The sequence below is a fragment of the Erythranthe guttata genome, chromosome 12 (assembly GCF_056151865.1).
Source record: "Erythranthe guttata isolate IM_541 chromosome 12, IM_541, whole genome shotgun sequence".
Lineage (NCBI taxonomy): Eukaryota > Viridiplantae > Streptophyta > Magnoliopsida > Lamiales > Phrymaceae > Erythranthe > Erythranthe guttata.
The window spans coordinates 18,157,974-18,173,532 of NC_142544.1; the positions used below are offsets into that span (position 1 = coordinate 18,157,974).

The 15,559-nt window shown below is 31.6% G+C and overlaps 2 protein-coding genes and 1 non-coding gene across 6 annotated transcripts; 2 read left to right on the forward strand and 1 right to left on the reverse strand.

Moving 5' to 3' along the window:
* Positions 1-2,110: 2,110 nt before the first annotated feature.
* On the reverse strand, positions 2,111-3,708 carry LOC105967976 (GATA transcription factor 21). Its single transcript, XM_088826281.1, has 3 exons — positions 3,345-3,708; positions 2,909-3,247; positions 2,111-2,802 (listed from the first exon to the last, which is right to left on the reverse strand). The coding sequence occupies exons 1-3, from the start codon at positions 3,543-3,545 to the stop codon at positions 2,419-2,421; spliced, it is 924 nt and encodes a 307-aa protein (XP_088682407.1). The 5' UTR covers positions 3,546-3,708; the 3' UTR covers positions 2,111-2,418.
* A 2,824-nt stretch (positions 3,709-6,532) lies between these two features.
* On the forward strand, positions 6,533-6,606 carry TRNAT-AGU (transfer RNA threonine (anticodon AGU)). Its single transcript has one exon. It is a non-coding gene; the product is annotated as a tRNA-Thr (tRNA).
* Positions 6,607-10,414: 3,808 nt separating this feature from the next.
* LOC105968112 (beta-galactosidase) lies at positions 10,415-15,208 on the forward strand. Of its 4 annotated transcripts, XM_012992729.2 has the most exons (18): positions 10,415-10,590; positions 11,410-11,506; positions 11,617-11,712; positions 11,803-11,915; positions 12,010-12,076; positions 12,146-12,238; positions 12,330-12,473; positions 12,622-12,710; positions 12,809-12,914; positions 13,048-13,132; positions 13,238-13,356; positions 13,483-13,647; positions 13,721-13,896; positions 14,040-14,149; positions 14,267-14,376; positions 14,461-14,682; positions 14,776-14,984; positions 15,061-15,208. In XM_012992729.2, the coding sequence occupies exons 3-18, from the start codon at positions 11,617-11,619 to the stop codon at positions 15,167-15,169; spliced, it is 2,013 nt and encodes a 670-aa protein (XP_012848183.2). In that variant the 5' UTR covers positions 10,415-10,590; positions 11,410-11,506; the 3' UTR covers positions 15,170-15,208. The 4 variants fall into 4 exon arrangements, with proteins under 4 accessions (XP_012848183.2, XP_088682324.1, XP_012848181.2 ...); XM_088826198.1 differs by having other exon boundaries at positions 14,040-14,376; XM_012992727.2 differs by lacking the exon at positions 10,415-10,590 and having other exon boundaries at positions 10,874-11,506.
* Positions 15,209-15,559: the final 351 nt, after the last annotated feature.

Genomic DNA, 15,559 nt, shown 5'->3' on the forward strand with positions numbered 1-15,559 from the left:
AAAAAATTAGATGTAGTTGCAGGTCTGTGTGTGTATATCACTGTATGTTTTGAGTTCAAATATGGAAATTTCATGCAAAGTCGAAATAAATATTATTCATACAACAATTATATCGTTCACATTCAATTATGAGAATTTCCTCTTAATTAGGTGGGAATGAGTCTCTGATTGCATGGTGGTGGCTCGTCTGCAAAGTTGAAATGGAATGTGCATGGTGGCTCGTTCTCTCTAGCAAAGTTTAAAGATGAGTCTTGTTGGGTGCCAATGCATGGGTAATTTAAGTTAATATGAGTTGGTTTCACAAAACATATCAACAGCGGCATACATGTGAGTGGCCACGTGGATTAATCGTCCATGTCAGCAGCATATATTAAGATTTTCAGGTCCACGTCATATTTCCATCCAAAGTAACAGCAAGAATTAACGGCAGGACGAAAACTACTAAAAAAATGGCATGTTTAGGGACGAATAATGTCACTCCAACTAATTTAGGGACGAAAAACGAATAAGTGGTAAAGTATAAGGACGAAAAATGTAATTATCCCTCATTTTCTGATGCAGAGTTTACGAGCTTCATCAATGGAAGATGTCATGTTTAAAAAAAATTAAAGAGTGATAAGTGTGTGATTAAGCCTTAATTATTTTCTTAATCACAGCAACTAATTAAAACGGTCGTTTATAAAACGGGCTCAATGGTATAAAAGTCAGCGGCCCTTTTCTTATTGGGCTTTATCTTGCATATTTATGGGGCTTGGGTTTATTCATAAATATTATAATATTCAAATCATGGGCTAAGATTAAATAATTCGAATTCGGCTTATCGCGTAAATCCTACCATTCTCGCACGCAAGACGCGTGCATAAATTGGAATGGATTTTCGAATTTCGTCGATTACGATTTAATATTGATTTTGAAATAATATTTTCATTTGAATTTTGAATTTGCGCAACCCTCCCGCGATGTTTTTTAAAGTAACTAACTCACCTAACTCTTCACCCCTACAAGTTATTTTTCACTTTAGTTGTGTTATATTTATTTTATATTAATCTTAATTATTTTAAATTTTACTCCTACAAAATCGTAAACAACCATAGTCATTCGAATTGGGTGGAGGTTTGTGTTTTATCTTTTATTATAAACTTATTATTAAATTCATATTCATATATTTATATTGTGTATGATAATATATTTATGAATATATATAATTTAAAATGATATATTTACTCCCTTAATCACTTCAAATTGAAAAAAAAAACAAAAAGAATACACACACACACACAAATAAAATTTATATATATATATATATATATATATATATATATATATATATCGAAGTTTGTAAAATTTTGTCAATAGTACAAAAAGAAGAGAAGGTGAGCAGCAAGAAAAGGAGTAGTGAGTTTTCAAAAAGCATAAAGGTGTTGTTTATATTTCGTATAATCACAATCATATTCGTGGATATATATATATATATATATATATATATATATATATATATATATATATATATATATATATATATATATATATATATATATATATATATATATATATATACATATATTTGTCCACACTCCATTTTTTACAATACATTATTGCTGTCCAAAATTGGGGTGAAAATCATTCTCGAGTTCAGCTCTTCCATAAAATAATATATATATATATATAAATATATATATATATATATATATATATATATATATATATATATATATATATATATATATATATATATATATATTGTAAGAAGTTTATTTTCCAAATCAATATAGATTTTCTTTTTTACATAAAATGTTAGACTTACAAGAGTATTTAGATATATCCAGTAAAATAATATCGATCAATAATAATAACGACAACGAAAACTAGATGAATCAAGGCACTCCCTCAATTTCTAAATAAGTATCTTTTTTCACATTGATACAAGTTTTAAGAATCTCAATAAATGTATCTTGATTTTAGAAAAATACATATTGATAGATCAAAATGCACCCTTATTTATGAATTAATATAGAAATAGTGTTGCAAAGTTAATAAATCTATAATTCAAAATATATGTAATCATTGGAATATTGGAATTATAAAGTAATAGATATTGCGTAGACAGTAGTAAATAATGAAAATAATTGATTAACTTGCACACACGTACAACTCGATAATTTATATATTATTGAACAAGAGATCCATATTAGGTTATCAACTTGTCCAAATATATGGAAATAAACAAACAAAAAAAACATATATTGAATCTCACTCACTTAACTTGATCTCCCTACACACACAAAAAGCTAAGAGACTACTCTCCTAATTTATTTAATTTTTATTATTATTATTATTAATTATTCCTATATATTGAAAATACCTTATATTTAAGCTAGCTCACCAAAAAAAACAACAACAAATTAAATGTCATAAAAATCAGCCATGAACCAAGCCAGAAGATAGAGCCATGAGCAAGATAGCGGCATCCTTCTCGTCTTCCGGAAACATCCGATGAAACGACAAATTCTTGCTCAAATTAATCAAGAATTCCTCTAATTTATTGCCAATCTTCTTTTTCTTATTACTAGACTCGTCCGTTAACGACGAGTCAGCATCGACCGGTGTCGTCGCTTTGCAACGTTTCTTCATCTGTGGTGAATTTGTTGCATTTTTCCCAATCCTCTCTTTATGTTGCACTTTGATCATCTTCGCCGGAGGCGTTGGCGGATCAGCCACCACGCCGCTGGCGGCAGATGCAGCAGCAGCCGCCACGGCCCGCCTCGCCTTCCTTTGCCTAATCCCACACGCGTTACACAACGACTGCCCAAACAATAAATAAATAAATAAATAACTACCCTTATAAATTCATAAGATCATAAGAAATAATAAAAAAAAAGAAATAAAAAGAAAATATTGGTGTAATTACCTTAGGGCCCTTGGGACCACTTCTCCAAAGAGGAGTCTTGGTTGTGCTGCAATCAGCACAAACCCTAATTGGGCTGCTGCTGATCGAATGATCATTTTCCATAGACTGCATCTTCAAATATTGATCGCCTTCGATCCTTGTTTTTTCCGTTGCGTTTATAGCCGTACGATTCAATCTCGTCTTGGAAGACATCCACTTCACCGGATAATCAATACTCTTCTCATAATCAACATCTTCTTTCTTCCATAGGCTCAATTTAAGTCCACTACTCTCACCGCCGCCGCTTCTATTCTTGATCCCATACGTTGATCCACCGTAATCATAATCGTAATTCTTTTCCTAATTAATTCATCAAATATCCGAAAAGAATAATTTTCGACGATCATCATTTTTCGTATATAATATATAAAATTATACAAAGTATATATATACGTACCGGTTGATGCTCGTGAGACTGGTATATTTGATGAGGGTCGTAATACGCCATATGATCTCGATTCGAATTGAAGAAAATACGACACGGGCCGAAAGGCTGATAACTATGGTGCTGATCATCATCATTATTATTATTATTATTATTATTATCATGGGCAATTTGCTGGATGGGAAAAGGTGAAGGAGAAGAATTTAAGTTCATTTCGAAATAAGTAGAAAACAAAAAAAAAAAAAAAAAAAAAGGGAAACCCTAATTTATTCTTTTTTCGCCTCGAACGACGAAACTTTACAGAAACTGCAAATTTGAGGTTCAGCAAGTGGAAGAAGAAGAAGAGGAGAGTGATCAAAGTTTTAGTACTGTGTCTAAATGGAAGTTTTATAAAGGTGTGTTTTACAAGGGGGGCGGGGGGCCGGGGGTGGGGGGGGGGGGGGGGGGTGAGAATTTCAGACAGTAATAAAAATTAGGGTACTTAGAGATTCACGTGACTTGATGACAACCAAACAAACAAAGTATAAATAAAAAGACAAAAATCAAAAGGAAGGAGCAGAGTGCTACCACACGACCATTTGACAGAACCCTATCTTCAAATTTTGCTTTCATTACATACTCCACATAATTAATTAATTAACTTGGATTATTATTTATTTTATTTATTAATTAGTACTACTAATGATCTGAGATTAATTATAGTACGTACGTATTCCATAGCCACACATAGCTAGGTAAGCTAGCTAGGTTTAAGATAACATCATCCATAATTAATAATTAATAATTAATCGTCCTTTGATCGATTTGACTTCATCGAATTCATCATCGTTTAATCATTATTTCACGTACTATATATATAATGCTGTATTCGGATTGGTGTGACGAATTTTCGTACTTTTTTCCTTTTGTCCGTAACTTCTTTATTATACGGTTAAAAGTTAAAACGGTAAGAATTAATACTTCTTTCTTCTTGTAATTGTTTAGTCTTGACAAAAATGACATTTTAGTATTTCATTAAGTAATTTTTTTTATTTTTTCGACTGAGGTATGATGATTAATATTTGGCTACTTTAAATTTTTCATAGTTATTATAATCGTAAAGTACTGGTATAAAAAATAATATTTTTTTGTAATGAAACATATTTTACTCCATATACATATCATATATTTGGCATGAACTTATAGTACTGATATTTTTACACTTTCATTTATTTAAATGAGATTTATACAACTCTTTCATCCTCAAAAAACATAATATTATTACATGTCGCGTGATCATAATCTTGTTACGCGAAAATCGCATTTTGGTTGCATCAAATTAAGTCCATTTGCATTCTTGAAAAACATACACACACACACACACACACACACACACACACACACACATATATATATATATATATATATATATATATATATATATATATATATATATATATATATATATATATATATATATATATATATATATATATACATATATGCATGATTAAGATCTAAGTATTGCCAAAATGGCATTGAATGCCTCTCTCTTTGCAGACAAAGGACAGAAACGAAGACAGCCCCCCACCCCCACACCCTTCTATATTATCCTTTTTTTTTATTTAATTTATTTTATATTAGTTTTAAGACATACTTTTCATTTAAAGTCGATCGTCTTTATCGTATACGTTTATAAAAATGGTCCTAAAAACCTCAATTATTCATCTTCCAATGTTTTATCTCAGCTTTCAACCAATTAAATTTTTTTTACCCTCCAAAGCAAAATAAAAAATCAAAATCAATACGCAAAAATGCTTGTCGGTCGACGGTAACTTCTCGAAATGCATGTTTGTGCCTGCAGCTTTTTTCTGCACTCAAAATTATTGCAGCAAATAAAAAATGTGTGACTTAGCTCTTCTGTTACATATATAAATAAATAAATCTTCTGTCAATATAATAAAGGAGAAATTAAGTTTGTATATTTTTTTATTTTTTTTTGTGTAATCCAAGGTTCCACATTTAAATAATTAAAAAAACTATATATATATATATATATATATATATATATATATATATATATATATATATATATATATATATATATATATATATATATATATATATATAGTTATAGTTAAGTGGTCGTGTTTCAATTTTACATGCAGTAATTTTGTAATAAATCAAACATTATCGTCCTAACTCGTTTTCAAAAAAATATTTCTTGATTAATCCGTCGCTTGAATATTACTAAAATGCCAAATAAACTCGTTAAATTCATCCTCTCTAAGATCATCTTCATAAACTCTTACTTTTCGAAATCGGCGGAAATTGGAAATTATCTTGCCAGTGATCAAAACCTACATAAATTGAATATATATATATATATATATATATATGTAAAATTAGTTAGAGAAAGTGGCAGTACAATATAAAGGTCCGTCGTCGTTTCGTTATCAGTGAGGGATCTCAGAAAATTTGGAGGCCCACAACCAATCAGAGTGGATGGGCCTATTTTAATTATTTTATGTGAAAAACTGTTGTTGCCCATATATTTTGGAAACTCTACATATGCCCAATCAACATAAACCACATTTAATTTCATTTAATTAAAATATAAAATCTCTAATTTGCCAGCTTTTATAATTGGGGATTCAGATGCGATAAATGTCGTTCGAGCTTTAATAATACCGTTACGACTTCAAAAGTGATTTTGATCATTTTTAATTCCAAATTTTGCAGAACCTGAAAAATAGAATTTGTAGTATTTTGAGTTAGTTTTCTAATCCAACTTGAGTCACCAAAATTGGATGTCGGACGAGAAAGATATGCATGAATCAATGGATATTGCCCACAACTTTGATGTATTGAGGTATCTAAAATTCAAAATGTAACTCATTCATGCATAACTTTGTCACACGGCATCCAATTTAGCGGATTTAAGTTGGATTAGAAAGCTAACCCAAAGGACTACAATTTTCGTGTTTCGAATTTTGCCAAAATCAAAATAGAAATATGTTAAAATCAGGTTCGGAGTCAAAACGAAATTAGTAAAATTGAAACGACATTTAACATTTCAGTCGGGGAATCTGCTAAATAATATATCTCGAATTGCAAAATTCCGACGTGATTTTAAAGTAAAGGTAAAGGCTTTAAGATTTACCCCTCCTACGTTTTCCTAATATATGTTATAAAATATATAAATAAAATCAGAATATCAAGCTTTCATAGCTCAGTTGGTTAGAGCACCCGTTTAGTAAGCGGGAGGTCTTGAGTTCAACTCTCAATGAAAGCATATTTATTTTTCCTTTTGATTACACGTAATTTTGTTAATTACATTATTAGTTCGATAACAAACCCTTAATTGAGATTATATTTCGCACGCAGTTCAAAATATAGAACCTCGTCAAAAAATGTCAATATCTTGTAACAATGAGACAAATTATGAGAATATCACTTATTATTTGGACTCCTGTTTGTCTTCTTCTTATTATTATTATTATTATTATTATTTATTATTATTATTATTATTAGTTATTATATTACACAATAAATATTCATTAATTAATCTGGGATTAATTCTTCAATGTATCTCGTACATCAATCAAATAAACCAGAATAGAACAGAGAAATAAATTACATTTTTCGCCTCAATAATTGACGAATTATTTAATTAAAGAAAATTACAAGATCATACATATATATATATCTTGTGAGGTGTGACATTAATTAATGTTGTACTCCTGACACAGAGAAAAACAAAACAATTAATTAATACATGGGACTACTTTCATATGACAACCAATTTCAATTTTCCTAATTATATTGTTTTTTTTTCTGTTATCTTATAAGAAATTTCAAATGCATCTTCATTCTTATCTACTTCCAATTAAATTTTAATAAGGAAATATCCTCTCTCTCTCTCTCTCTCTCTCTCTCTCTCTCTCTCTCTATATATATATATATATATATATATATATATATATATATATATATATATATATATATATATATATATATATATATATATATATATAAATATATAAATACACTATAAAATATAATTGAGTTGAATAAATGTAATCATGTATTACAAGTAAAAAAAGAAAAAAAAAACTTTGATAACATTCTATTTTTATATTTATTCGTGTATAATAACTAATTTTATCAAATTAATTAATTGTCAAGCAAATTATGTATCCAAATGAAACATAAGCCTTGATTGGTACTACATCAACTTTAATCGAGTATAAAACAAAAGTTTAAGTCACGTTGGAAAGATCAGTCACGGTTAACTAAATAATTAACTTTTATTCAATACAATTGTGTTTCATTAGATTATTTAATCTTATATATTGGCTGATTCTATCTCGACAACCAAACGAGGCATTAAAGGTATAATATATAATTCCGTGAAAATGTACAAATTATATGAGAAAAAAATATCCATTGAAGATCAGGAAAAAACAACAAATTAAAGTTAATTGTGGTATGCATATTATGGAAAATGATGATATATAAATAATTTATTTTTTTTTAAATTTAAAAAAGAAAAAGAAAAAGTATACGATGAAGAGATGGGCTACGTATGAAGGTTAAGAGTAAGTGGTGTAGATGTTATGGGGTGGAGACAGAGATAGGGACAGGATGGGAAATATTATCGTGTTCATTGTCTGATTTTTGAGGTATGTCCAAACACAGGTTCTTTTCTTATTGCTGTTTCAAGATCTCAAGGGCCATAGCCTTTCTGCTAAATGACATCCACCCCGCGAAATGACTAAATTGCCCCTACCCCCGCTCTCTCTCTCTCTCGCTTTCTCTCTCAAGCAGAAACTAATTAAATAAATGGAAATAAATTAATTATTAGAGTATGAAAATAGAAATTCAATCATCCATTGTGTTGTATCACATATGAATTGCCACGACCCGAGTTGAATCCAATCTCGGATCGAAACTTGTTTGGTAGGGGTGAAAGTCGGATGGATCGGATCGTAATTAGCTTTTTTGGAAAATTTTAAAAAAAAATCGGAAGTAAAAAATCAATTTCAATTCCAATTCCAAAATGTTCGGAATCTAAAAATTCATTTCAATTCCAAAAGGCCCGGAAACTTCGGAATTTTGGAAAAAAAATCGGAAATCACATAGGCTTTAAAATTTCAAAACTTAGCCGAAATTTTCTAAAATGTTCATAGTTTTTCGAAAAAAAAATGAGCATCCACGTCGATAAAAGCAAAACTAATAACTACTAAATTTCAGTTCAAAAAAATAAATAAAAATAAAAACAACATAATATACAATAAAACTTCTAACAACAATTCATTATGTCAAAATCCTAAAACAAAACTTAGGTGTATTTTTCGAAAAATAAGTATTATATAATATTTACTATTTATAGGTGTATTTTTCGGAACTAATTTCGGAATTAAATCGGATCGAAAATCGGAAATTCTAAATTTATTTTATATAATTCCAATTCCAATCCAAAAAAATTGGAAAATTTCGGAAATCAGAATTTCGGATGTCGGAATGAAAAAAATTGTTCCAAATTCGGAACTTTTCGTATCGAAACCGGCAAAAATTGGAAAATTTGTTCCAACTTGCACCCCTATTGTCCAGGATTAACGAGCCAATTAAGGTGGTGGTGTTTGCAATACTTGGAAAGTGATTATGATTTTTTATTTAAATTTTTTTTTGCTCGAAATCACTTTTGACGTGTTTTTTTATAAGTTGCAACTTTTGCTTCTACTTGTCTAAAAATGAGTTGTTTTAAGCCGAAATAAGAAAAACATTTACGGAACAACTTCTCTTGTGATAAATTGCTTAGAGTTGATTTTCCATGAATTTTGCAAATATCCTCAGCCTTTTAAAATAAACACTTAATATCGGATTACATCATAACGAACAACTTTTGCTAGTTAAAAAGTTTTTGCAAATACCACCTAGGCGTGATTGGCCCGTCTACATACGCGCCAGTTAAAAATAATTTCAATATTACCATTTAATTTGACATATATATTCACTAAATATATATTCCCTCTCTTTGCATAAAAATAATGTAATTCAAAATAAATAAATGGATCAAATATGAATTTAGATTATTCAATATTTGTCCAGGTCAATAATAAAGTTGTTCTTAATATAAGCTAACATACACATTATTACAAAATTAGACCAGGCCGGTTCTAACCGGCAGGTAACGGTTATAAAAATGGAGAATCAGAACCGAACCGATGTTTCCGGTTCTGATTTGATTCAAAAACAGTTGACTCTGGTTCGGTTCCGGTTCTAACCGAACCGATGGTCATGTCTACTACAAAATCTACAATTGAAATAAAATGTAAAAAAAAAAAAAAAAAAGAATTATTTGTTTTATTTAATAGGATCCGGGTAATGCTCGTACATGTTTGATAAAGTAGCCCATTTAAATAAGCCAAGTTACATTAAAGGAATGACTTGGAATTATTAGGCCTTTTTTATCTCTGTAATTGGGCCTTTTTGCATGACACGATCCATACTTTGTCGGAAGCTTAATCAACAATTAATCTATTTTTAAAGGAGAAATTAGCTTCTAGTCCCTTAGAAATATTTTTTAGAAACTTAAGGACGGGACTTTTTGCTATTTGCTAAAGGTCCCTTTCGGTAGTTTACTTAGAGAGTTTAGACTAAGTATTACAAATAGAGTTTATTTATAGAACTTAGTTACTTTCAATGGTCATCTATCATAGAATACTTGCACGTTCGCAATCATCTCTCAACTCAGTGAACCAACAAAATGCGTGAATACGGTTTTCCACACGACTATGCATATTGTGTGATCTGTGTGTGTCACTATGTGGCCATGTGTGTGCGTGTTTGACTGCGTATGAACGAGTTTCGACGATGGCAAAGACGGAGAGGGGAAGTGCAACAGATCGTAAGGGTTTGCAACAGAAAATTGATGAGGTGGTAGAGAAAAAGACCGGATAAATTTCTTTTAGCAAAATTCGAAAATTTGGTCGTCCTGATTTGTAAGGGTATTTATATTCAGGGGCTATTTAGCAAATTGTCCAATTTTTAAATGGCTAATTTCGTCTTTTAACTTAATTGGTTTAGTTAACGGCGTTAAATTAAATTCAATTTCCGTCTTGTTTACATCTGTGAGACTGTGAGCAAGTGTCTTCGTTGTTTGTTGGTCGAAGAAATCTCTGCAACAATTTTGTGGCGCGTGGCGTCAAAGCGTTTACAATCAAAACCTAGGGTTCCATCTACATCTCTCTTGTACGCATTGCTTTCTTAACCGGTATGTATGTACAGCCTTTTTTTTTTCTTTTTTCTTAATTTATCTCAATAATTGCTATTGGAAAATTATATATTACGATTTGTGTGTGTAAACATCGTTTCTGAAATTGAAATGGACGGTTCACAATTCCAATCCCATTACCTAATTTTGAATAACTAACTAATTAATCAAACCTAGACTGTGTATTTTTAAGGTTTACTAATTCGAGAAATGAATGAATTGTTAGAAATTAGAATGGTGGTGAGTGAAAACCACAATCTAAACGATTTCACCTCATTTCCTCGTGTTATCGACAATAAAAAGGATTTAATGAATTCATGGATTAGGAGAGAATGCTCGAAAGATACGTTTTTATATAAATGTCAATGGATCAGAGTAGAGTTTCCCCTTTAGAAATGGAGAGCCCATCATCATTATCACCACCAACTATCTAATTACCTTGTGCCGTATCTATCTATCTAAATATTATATATATATCATGCAAATAACCGTCAACTTTTAATTCAAACGTTTCGTTTTTTCTTTTTCTTTTTTGTTGTTTTTCATGGATTTCTTAAACGACAACCTACATTTCATAAATAAAATATACATCTTCGTGTGATCTTGTTTCCAATACAAGAAATAAACGGAAGAGGCTTCATTTTCCCTCTTTCTTTCTTCCTTTTTTTTTTTTCGTTGTGTATATATATATGTGCGTGCGTGTGTTTGTGTTTGCTTTGAATAAAAGAGGTGATTTCAAGAAGACAAAATAAAAAAAATGTTGAGAATCAATATTTTGGGATTGATAGTCTTGTTCTTATTTTCTCTATCTTCCGTTAGGGCCGCTGTTACATACGATGACAAAGCGATCATCATTAATGGGAACCGAAGGATTCTCATTTCAGGTTCCATTCACTATCCAAGAAGCACTCCTGAGGTAAAAAAAGAATTAAAAAAAAAAAAATCTTCCCATTGCAGTATAATACTTGTCTGGAAATACTATGTTGTAATGAATGTTTATTTTCTTCTCGTTTTTCGTGGTTGCAGATGTGGCCTGATATTATACAGACGGCTAAAAATGGAGGCTTAGATGTTATACAAACTTACGTGTTTTGGGATGGGCACGAGCCTTCTCCTGGAACTGTAATTCATAAGTTCTTGTAATTAGTGATTATTTGTTTTGTTATCATCAACAAATTAATCCGTTTTACATTTTCGCCCATGTTTGTGCAGTATAATTTTGAGGGGCGGTTCGATATTATCAAGTTCATCAAACTGGTACAGCAGGCTGGCCTTTATGTTAATCTTCGCATTGGGCCCTACGCTTGTGCAGAGTGGAATTTCGGGTAATACACACACGAGCAATTAGATTAAATCCCTTAATATGTTAAACTTAGGCAAAAAGGTGTTGATCTGTTAATACGCTCTGTTTTGATGCAGGGGATTCCCGGTTTGGCTAAAGTATGTACCGGGAATAGAATTCAGAACAGACAATCAGCCTTTCAAGGTTTGCTTATAATTTAAATCCTAATTTCAAATTATTATTTTAAAATTTTACTGATGGACTATCGTAAAGGCGGCCATGCAAGGATTCGTTGAAAAAATCGTCAGCATGATGAAGTCGGAAAATTTGTTCGAGCCTCAGGGAGGACCCATAATTATGTCACAGGTTGAAATTGGAAATATTGTTTTTTTTATCCATCCGTATGATGCAAATTGTTTTTTTTTTAATGATGAATTTTCTTATTTGAATATTGCAGATAGAAAACGAATATGGTCCAATCGAGTGGGAAATTGGTGCACCGGGCAAAGCTTATTCAGCTTGGGCAGCAAAAATGGCTGTTGGACTTGATATTGGTGTTCCATGGATCATGTGTAAACAAGAAACTGCTCCCGATCCCATGGTCTGAATTTTCTCCCTTTTCAATTTTTTTTTTTGTTTAAATACTTATTTTTGCAATTATTTGAAGGTGATCGAGAAAAAATATTTCGACATTTTTTTTCTTCTTCTGTACATGAAATGCTAATTTATTGTGTTGTGTGCTAGTACAGATAGATACATGCAATGGTTTCTATTGTGAAGGCTTCACCCCTAACAAGCCTTATAAACCGAAAATGTGGACTGAAGTCTGGAGTGGCTGGTAATTAAATTATATCTGTAGAATTAAATTTCTTTTGTCAGATTCTTGTGATCAATCAGCTTCGATTTCATGATATTATGTCTGATAAATTTTGTTAGGTATACACAGTTTGGTGGCGCTATTCCTTACAGGCCTGCCGAAGATTTAGCTTTCTCAGTAGCTAGGTTCGTCCAAAATAAAGGTTCATTCTTCAATTATTACATGGTAATTCTGTTTTTCGTCCCTTTTTATTTTATTTATATTTTATTTGGTGGTGTGTTCTTTGGAAGAACTTTACTCGAGTGTTTTTACAGATAAAGAAAATCTTACATTTTACGACTTATATATTGTTCTATAGTACCATGGAGGAACCAACTTTGGTCGAACATCTGGTCGATTCATTGCCACCAGCTACAATTTTGATGCTCCGTTAGATGAATATGGTAATTAGCCTGAAAATCAGCTTAATATGATCTTCTGATTTTGTATTGCAAAAAGTTGTAGCTTAAATACACTTGTATATAATTCATCTATCTACTATGTATTAGGACTTCCAAATGAGCCAAAATGGTCCCACTTGACAAATTTACACAAAGCGATTAAGCAATGTGAACCAGCTTTAGTTTCTTCGTATCCGATAGTCACATGGCCCGGTAATAATCAAGAGGTAAAAACACTGTATTACTCTCTCTCTCTCTCTCTCTCTCTCTCTCTCTCTCTCTCTCTCTCTCTCTCTCTCTCACACAGTCACACACACACGTATATATGCTAACTCTACCTAATGTCTGCCTAGGTGCATGTCTTTAAATCACAATCGGGCGCTTGTGCAGCATTTCTTTCGAATTACGATCCCACATTTGCAGCAAAATTGACCTTTCAGAATATGGAATATGATTTGCCTCCCTGGTCGATCTCCATTTTGCCCGATTGCAAAACTGAAGTCTACAACACTGCCAAAGCAAGTACAATCTTTTTTAATGTTGTTATAGAAGTTTATTAATTTTAATTTGCAACTATTATTATTACTGCAGATTAGCTTTAAGGGATCAAAGGCTAAGATGACAACTGTTAGCAGTGGATTTTCTTGGCAGTCGTATACCGAAAATACCCCTTCTGCTGACGACAAAGACGCACTTGCAATGCAAAATTTATGGGAGCAAGTAAATGTTACCAGAGACTCCTCCGATTACTTATGGTATCTCACTCAGTAAGTATATTTAATTTCCAGCAAGTTTTTTCGAGTTTTCAGGCAAATAGCAGTAATGACTAATGATATATATATATATATATATATATATATATATATTTTTTAATTTCATCGTTTTACACAAAAATTACGACTGATGATAGAGTTGATATTGCGTCTGATGAGGGATTTCTAAAGAGTGGAGAATGGCCTCTTCTCACAGCTATGTCTGCAGGACATGTCTTGCATGTCTTTATCAACGGCCGCTTATCAGGTAAATCGAATATAAATATATTCTTAATCTCGTTTCTGCTCATAAACCATATGCATATTATGTTTAAAAAACAAAAAATGAAAAAGAGAATCTCATACATTTCTTATTTCATGATAGGAACCGTATACGGCAGCCTGGATAATCCAAAACTGACGTATAATGGCAAAGTGAATTTAAGAGCCGGCATTAACAAAATCTCGTTACTTAGTGTTGCTGTGGGACTACCAGTTAATACATCTCTCACCTCCGTTTTTTTTAGGCATTAAGATATTATCCAATCATTAATTATTTTTTTTATAATTTCATCTCAGAATGTAGGCTTGCACTACGAAACATGGAATGCCGGAGTTCTTGGGCCCGTCACTTTAAGCGGTCTCAACGAGGGTACAGCAGATTTAACCAAGCAAACCTGGACTTACAAAGTTGGCACGAAAGGGGAATCGCTCAAACTCGATAGTATCGCAGGAAGTTCTTCAGTTCAATGGGTCGAAGGGTCCCTCTTAGCTAAGAAAACACCTCTAACATGGTACAAGGTAAAGTTTTAACGTAAAATTTAGTTATAAACTAATGTATTAGTAATATTTTTGGTCGTTTTAATTTTGCAACATATGTTGTGGTATTTTCAGACAAGGTTTGATGCACCGACGGGGAACGATTCGTTGGGTATAGATATGTTGGGTATGACAAAAGGTGAAATATGGATAAACGGGGAAAGCATAGGAAGACATTGGCCTGGATACACAGTTAAAGGCAAATGTAATGACGACTGTAATTATGCCGGAACTTTCACCGAAACTAAATGCTTGACTGGTTGTGGCCAGCCTTCTCAGAGATGGTCAGTGTTTTTTTTTTTCATTTTTCTTTTACATAGTATTTATTTAATGATTTGTGTTATTTGAATATTGATATAGGTATCACGTGCCTCGTTCGTGGCTGAAAGAGAGTGGGAATATGCTTGTAGTGTTTGAAGAATGGGGTGGTGACCCCAGTGGAATATCCCTTGTTAAGAGAACAGCATAAACATGATATGCAGAATTAAACATCCATGTCAATAAACGAACAGGGCCGGCCCTGGCCCAGGGCGAGCAGGGCCCAGGCCCAGGGCCCAGGCCCAGGGCCCACTTTTCAATGGGGCCCAAAAAATATATATTTTTGTTATTATTTTATAATTATTTTTATTTTTTCTTTTTTCAACCCCTATTATCTTCATCTCTTAACTTTTTAACCCTCACTTTCTACATTAATTTTTTTGACCCAATCCATCTTGTCCTTTATCTCTCTCTATTTTTTTTTTCACCCAATCTCTTTTGTCCTCTTACCATTTCTCTCTCATGTACATTGTTTTACTCTAATTTAATTTTTCTTGCACTCCTATATATTTCCCTATTGTTAGTTTCTAAGTTTAAACTT